Source organism: Macrobrachium nipponense, chromosome 12 (assembly GCF_015104395.2).
Source record: "Macrobrachium nipponense isolate FS-2020 chromosome 12, ASM1510439v2, whole genome shotgun sequence".
Lineage (NCBI taxonomy): Eukaryota > Metazoa > Arthropoda > Malacostraca > Decapoda > Palaemonidae > Macrobrachium > Macrobrachium nipponense.
Window position 1 is genome coordinate 52109213 of NC_087205.1, and position 7533 is coordinate 52116745.

At 35.7% G+C, this 7533-nt stretch overlaps 1 protein-coding gene across 1 annotated transcript in view; it reads right to left on the bottom strand.

The window, feature by feature from the left end:
• Positions 1–1314: 1314 nt before the first annotated feature.
• LOC135224530 (uncharacterized) overlaps positions 1315–7533 on the bottom strand; it is a gene marked incomplete in the record, with an annotated part of 155482 nt that continues 149263 nt past the window's right edge. The window contains 2 exon segments of the mRNA XM_064263601.1: positions 1315–1696; positions 5926–6059. Coding sequence (XP_064119671.1) covers positions 1397–1696; positions 5926–6059 — 434 coding nt within the window.

Sequence of the window (7533 nt, forward strand, 5' to 3'; positions counted from 1 at the left end):
CCAGCTTCTACCAGGATAGAAGTCTAAGTACCTCTATAAGGAGTCTCTAACCTCTCAAACTAAAGGGGAATGGCCAGCCTGCCCTGAGGGTTGAGCTGCAGTGCCTGTCCACCACAGCTGCTCCCTCCTTCTAGCAGAGAGGACGGAGGGGTCCTAAAACCAGTCTGTTCATGAGTGTCAAAATCAGCTCAGGACTAACAGACCTAGAAATTTGAAGCAGCAGTGTCTCCCCCCCCCCTGGCCCCGCCCCATGTTGTTGTCTAGTAGAAGAGATAGATAATATCTATCTCAAAGAGTGAGTCATGATGGCTGCATTTTTCTTGGGTGTCCGGAGGCTTGAAAAAATTATTTAGGCTAATGATAAACCCAAAGATCAATCTATGCAACTAACTGGAATGCTGCTTTGGCAGTCAATTGTGGTGCCACTGCCTCTGCCTCTGCTTGTGATAGGGAGACTCCCTCCGCATGGAGATGTTCTAGAGACAGACTGGGACACAGATGAGTTAGGTTCGGGTCAACCTAAAAAACAGTGGTGATCTCACTGAGAGAGCTTGATACTATTTCCTCTGGTGGACTATATGCAGAGTAAGTGCCTTGCATGAATGGGTGGACCAGGAAGCATTCTCTTATCTGGAGAAGCACAGAGCAAGTAAAGATAATTTCTCTAACTCAGGATCATTAAAAAGTTGTATCATTCAAATGATCTGCATAATAGGCCTCTGTATAATATTACAAAAACTATTTTTAGATTTGGCATGTACTTAGCCTGTTTACTAGCTCATGCTGAATAGATTTTCTTTGCCAGTGACAATAATTGTTTGGTATAACAGAAAATTTTTAATCAATCATTATAGTTACATATGCATCTAGTTAAGCACATCATGTCATTGCTACAATATTTTGTAACTGTTGAGTCATGGAGATTCTAGTATTTCTTCATACATGCATGTTGGAAATGAGGGGATCAATCCTTGAGTTCACCTTATATCAGCACCATTCAGGGAGCCCAAACTACAATCCATTGTTACCATCTGTGGGGAGCACATTACAATTTTTAGACAATGTTTTCCTTACTCTTTTCTCTATCCTCCTTAGTAGTTTAGGAATAAAATTCAATTTAAGGTTCGGATTATGGTGGTATAGCTGATTGTAAGCCACCAATTTCCTGTTCTTAAAGAACCCACAGGAGAATAGACGTGTTTGATAACCAGTTGCTGTTAACCTTTAGCCAATTACAGATTTTAACGTAAAAATAAAAATTTCTAGGCCTAAATAACTGAAGTGTACAGTGAACAAACTGGTATAAATCATACATTTATTTATATATAAATTTATTAAATAGGTACATTTCACATGACTTACAAAAATATCATCAAGAACTACATTCTAAATTATCTTACATACATTCAGGAGGAGAGTCCACTCCCAACAAATCAAAACAAATATCCATAATCATCATAATAGATTTAAAAAAATATAATCTAGAATACATCAACGGTATTAGATGTGGAAACTCTCCAGACACCAGAACACGAAAACGACGATAGTAGATGCTAAAGCGGTGAGACAAAGCATTGAGGAACTTTACAACAGTAGATGTTTTAATTTTGGTGGGATTCTTCACAAAGGCAGTGGCAAACTCCTCTATGATCTCCGGCCAGCGGATGACATATTCCCAAACAAGAGTCCATTCCTCCTGTAAATAAGCAGCTATCAAGTGTTTATTATGATAGGTCACTGAAATTTCCTAGAATTAAAATTATGGTTGAAATATATATAATATGTTTCTCAGAAGTTACACTGAGAATAGTTAAAGCTTCAGACTCATTCAGCACAGCCCCATCCACTTGAAGGGAAGGATTGTGTGGCGACTTTGTATGAGATCTGCTAATCAATAGTGTTTTTGTTTGAGTGGAGTCTAGCCTCATACCCCACTGACTACTCCATTCACTGATCTGGTTCATGTCCCTACTGAGGCTGAGGGCAGCTTAATTTATCATAGGTGGAGACTTTACTACACCCACAAGTGTTGCATCATCAGCATATTGAACAATCTTGTTTTCCAGGCCAATAGCCATATCACTTGTATACGCTAAAAATAACAGAGAACCATGAACACTACCCTGTGGAACTCCAGACACAATGGGTCTTGGTTCACTAAAGATCCCATCAACAGCAACTGGCTGCTACCTACCTGTAAGGAAATCTTGAAGTAATCCTAAAACATACCACAGCAAGATTCTGAAGTTAAATAAGTGCCTTGTGCTTTTACTAAATTGATATGCAACATTTAAAATCTATTTGAATTACTCTGCACTCAAAACCCTTATCAAGGTTCTCTTGTAAGTGGCATGTCAAGTCTAAATGAGCATTGCAGGTATACCTGACTGCTTCCTATATGCACATCGACTATCAGGTAACAATCCTTTAGAATCCATATAGTACGTATTTATGTAGTGGCTTTTAAATAAATTTTTCAACAACCTTGGAGAACACTGGGAGAATAGAAATTGGCCTGTAATTACTGCAGTCTGTAGATATGCAATTCTTTGGAGCAAGCACTGTATTACTAAGCTTGTGTTCATATGCAAAGATACTTGGTCAACATAAGAATCTATAAAACCTACTAATCTTGGGAGATAACAGACTTGAAACTTTTTTTTAAAAAAACAAAGGGAAGAAAACATCAGGATCTCCACCCCCAGCTATCAAAATTTTTCAGAATTTTCTCAACACCCTAGAGCAATGTGCAAATTACATATGAATAGGTTCAGAATGACAAGTATGAGGGAGAGGGACATCCTCAGCCGATTGCTTAAGGCCTGTCCACACGACCAGGCGAGAAGAGATCCATTGTTTGATTGAGTATTATCAGCATTATCCATGTTTATGGAATGGAAAATTATCATCGTATAAAAAATAAAGATGTACATGGCCGTCAGGAAAATAATGGTACCGGTCACAGCACTCACGTAGTGTAGAGGCAATACTTGCTGTGAAGCCTAGTGTAAAACAGCCTTTAGAAGGGTTGCCTACCAAGGCCCAAGGGTTCTTCTACCCACTGGTTTGATAATGGAAATGGGTTAATAAATATAGGGTTAAACTTAGTACTATACGTACTGTAAATGGTGCCTTTTATTGTGAAAAGTATACAGATTCCTGTTTTTTTATTCTAGTAATTTCACTTCCAGTACTTTGACTCCCGATAAATTGAGATCTGGTTTCTTTAACACCAAGTAATTTAACACCCAAAATATACAAACAGCTTATTTAGGAAGCATAATTTTTTAAATAGTTCAGGGCAATTATCTTATTAGGAAATGCTTATTACATAACTTAATTATTTAGTAAGTTGTTGCTTAGTTTACATTTTTTCTAATTCAAGTATATATATCAGTAATATTTGGCAGTTGTATCTGAGCTTCTGGGTATATAAAGAACTCTTTATAACCATGCCTCATACCATTCATAGCAACCATGTAGGAAAAAAAAACACTTGATGACTAAATTGCATTTACGAAAGACGGAAAAATATCCTTTAGCTGTATGATCTACAGAAGAAAATAAAGAGTTCTTGAAAGCAGTAGCTAGGATACTACATTATTAAAACTATTATTTAACCTTACCTTTATATTTCACATGTACCATTTATTACTTTCAATTGTTAGTAAATATTTAAGAGTACAGCAGTACCTCGACATACGAAAGGCTCAACTTACAAAAAACTCAAGATACGAAAGCAAATACGAAGATTTTTTTGGCTCTACATACGAAAATAGTTCAAGTTACGAAAGGTTGTTGCTGTAAAGTCCTGAGATTCGCCCAGACCACCGAGAACAATTTTAAAACTCGCGCGCCGCCAACTGAGTAAACTCACCACCATCCTCCCACTCTCCCATTGGTTCCTGATGCTAGTCACCCTATAAGATCCTGCTCTCCTATTGGTCAGCATCTACCCCTTGTGCTGTATGTATTCTATTGGTAAAAGGATGCTGTAAATTGAAAAACTTATTCATGCAATACATTTAATTAAAAAAAAACCATTAGAATAGAAATGAATGGTTATTATACTGTTTGGTAGTTTCAGTAGTTGAAGAGAGATAATGAAAATTTATGGCTTACTGTGTGGTAGGAAAAAGTGATTGCTTGGCGACCGTTCGGTACTCGTAAGTGCTGGATGTAAACAGAAGTTTGGAAGCTTTTTTTTTTGTTTGATTGTTTATTATAGTTAATAGTTACTTAATAATTATTTGAAATGAGTACATGCAATACATTTAATAAAAAAATGTGAATTAGATATCATAAAATATAAAATAAATCAGACTGCTATCATCGAAGCCAACAAATATGTATTTTCTAGAATTCTTCTTCTGTTTTAATATTACGTATATGTTTCATTATAGCAGTCAGTAACTCGGTATCTCCATTAGGTAAAGATAGAATAAGGAATAGAAATGAATGGTTATTATACTGTTTGGTAGTTTCATTAGTTGAAGAGAGATACTAATGAAAATTTATGGCTTACTGTGTGCTAGTTAAAGTGATTGCTTGGCGATCGTTCGGTACTCGTAAGAGCTGAATGTAAACAAACAATTGGAAGGCTTTTTTTTTTTTTTTTTTGTATTATAGTTAATGATTAATTAATAATTATTTGAAATGAGTACATACTGATTATTTATACATTTTATTGGCATATTCTAAGCTTTTAGCTTCTTAGGTTTAGATGTCAGAATCATAGACTAGGCTATAGTAGCAACTGCTAACATAGGCTAGGCTTATTGCTAAGAGACATTTGCTAAAGTACGTACTAATATATGCAGTAAAAATGGGGTTGAACATTACATACAGTTGAATATTATTCAAGTATGTACAGTATTTTGCCTTTTTGGAGTCATATTTCTTCCATCGGATCGGCGTCGTAACCCTAGAACATGTGTTGTAGGCCTGGAAATATAATTTACTGGGGTGTTTTTGTAGGGCTTGGAACGGATTAGGCATTTTACATGTAAAATGCGGTTCAAGATACGAAAAACTCATGATACGAAGGCCGCCATGGAACGGATTAATTTCGTATCTCGAGGTACCACTGTTCATGTTACTGTTATTATCAAAAGTAAAACAGAAAAGTCCATTCTGAATAGCATACCGGAAAATATTATGAATGACATATGGGAAAATTCTAAATGCCATACATGCTGGTTTTAGTTTACCTGAGATTGTGCAAAAATTTCAAGTCTATTAATTCCTGGGAGTCAAATAACTGAGTGTGAAATAAACAGAGTGGGAGTAGCAGTTAACTGGGGTCAACATACTGGGAGTGAAAATACCGGGGTCAAAATTCTGGAAGTTAAAATACTACCTAAATCCATATCAGCAAAAGTGTGAATGCATAAAGGTCATGCAAGGTCTGACTTTTATTATAACATCAAATTAAATGTAAGCAAATGTCAGACAATAGACAATGTAAGTGGCAGGGAAAACACGGCATGACAAAGGTATACATAGATATTCACTCACTAGGCACCTGGAAATTTAACAATAAAATTTAAGTAACTTTTGAGAAGAATAACAGGGACTAAGAGGAATGAAAATGAAGATTTGTGTGAGATGCTTTCATGACAACTAGCAAAGGGCTCAAGGTCACTCAGCAAAGCTTAAAGCAATAGAGCACCAGTTGCTATTTTCAGACGCCAAGTACTTCTATTGGTAAAAATAAGGTGCGGAAAAAGCTGCATGCCAGTATGAAAGGGTTAATGATGACAGTTCTCTTTGCTATTTTGGTGCTGGTAGGTTTTCAGAAAGCTACTTTCATTACAGGTTGCCAACCAAAGAAATACTATTGATGGTGTCATGACATATGATATATATTTTCCTTGGTGTTACTAAACAATACCAAAAATGTCTAATTTTGTACCTCTAACTTACATCTTGTTTAAGCAAGGAGAAATCAATCTCCTTAATATCTGGTAATGGAGACAGTAAGCCATCAGAAACTTTTGACTCGAAGGACCTAAATATCATCTTTAGACGGGCATAGTTGTAAAGAACAAAGGCCCATTCTGTGGAAAGAAAATACTGGTGTACTATTTGGGGTTATAAACTGAAATTTCACATGTATTTTTGCATGCACTAAGATAAAAATGGCAAAAATCTTGTAAAAAAAAGGTTTCATATATACAAACCAATACTTTGACAGCACAGTAATCGTATATTTTGTAACCTCTAAGTTTAAATCGGCTATATATAATTTGCAAGAACAACAAATGCCCAGATCATCCAAGGTAGTTAGACCCCCTAACATCTTTCTTCACACAAGGTGCAAAACCTGTCCCTTAAAACTAACACAGTACTCGTATCTTCTCAAAGAGCAAGGCAGTTGGGATGAAGACTATATCTGACAGGTTTGACATTGTCAGGAAGAAAAGGAAATCCGGTTAAATCTGTCTTAGGAGTAATCAGTTCAAGGACAACAAACTTGCTTGTTTAATTGATACTACTGGAGATATAGATGAGACACATCTGATATTTACCTGAAGAAACTGCTATGAGGGAATAAATCAAACTAACTATAGTATGTAGTGTGGGTCAGGTTTCATCTCATTTAGAAATAGTGTTATTTTTGGAGTAATATTATAGAATTCATTCTTTATGGTTAGGAAAGGGGGCTTGTATGCAGGGAATTGTAAAATACGTATTCAAAATCTTATAAATGTCACTAGATAAGTAAAAGTTTTTTGACATGTATCATAAAGACGAGGGAGAATATTTTTATGTATTTTCTGAGAAAAATATTATATACATGCATACATACATACTTAAACACACATATACATGTATATATGTATTGGTCTCGTTATTAGAGACCCGCAGGTTCAAAATAAAAAAAAGAAATTGGGCTGGAATGACTGACTAAAGGTGAGAAAAATCAAGGAAGAGAACTGAACAAAACAATAAAATTACCTTAATATTAATTTATTTACAGAATGAATATACATTATTTACATGTAAGACCAGATTTTGGGTGGCCAAAACACACGAACTGATCAATTACCAAATATAGCAGTATATAAGAGCCATACACTGCTCGACACCAAAATCAACAATGTTACATTAAATCATAATAACACCAGAGCCCTACACTTTCTCGACACCAAAGTAACGTGAATAATAATAATAAAAATATTGTGATTCAGATCCATATACTGCTTGACACCAAAATAATAACAATGTAATACTCATTACACCAAACTTAGGCAAACACACACACAGCATAAACACCAACAATAATTACACATAAATAGGCAGAATAATAATGCTAACTTATCATAACACCAAAGTATCATACAAAAATACAGACAAATCAGGCTGCTAATAAAGAATCCATCACACACAAAGAGGAGAAGTCCTCATCCTCCCAGTGAAGTGACCAGGTACCACAGGCCTGCCCATACTGCTACCAACGAAGAAGCCATTACACACACACAAGACTGATAGGTCTTCATCCTCCTGTCAAAGGCAAACAGGTACCACAGA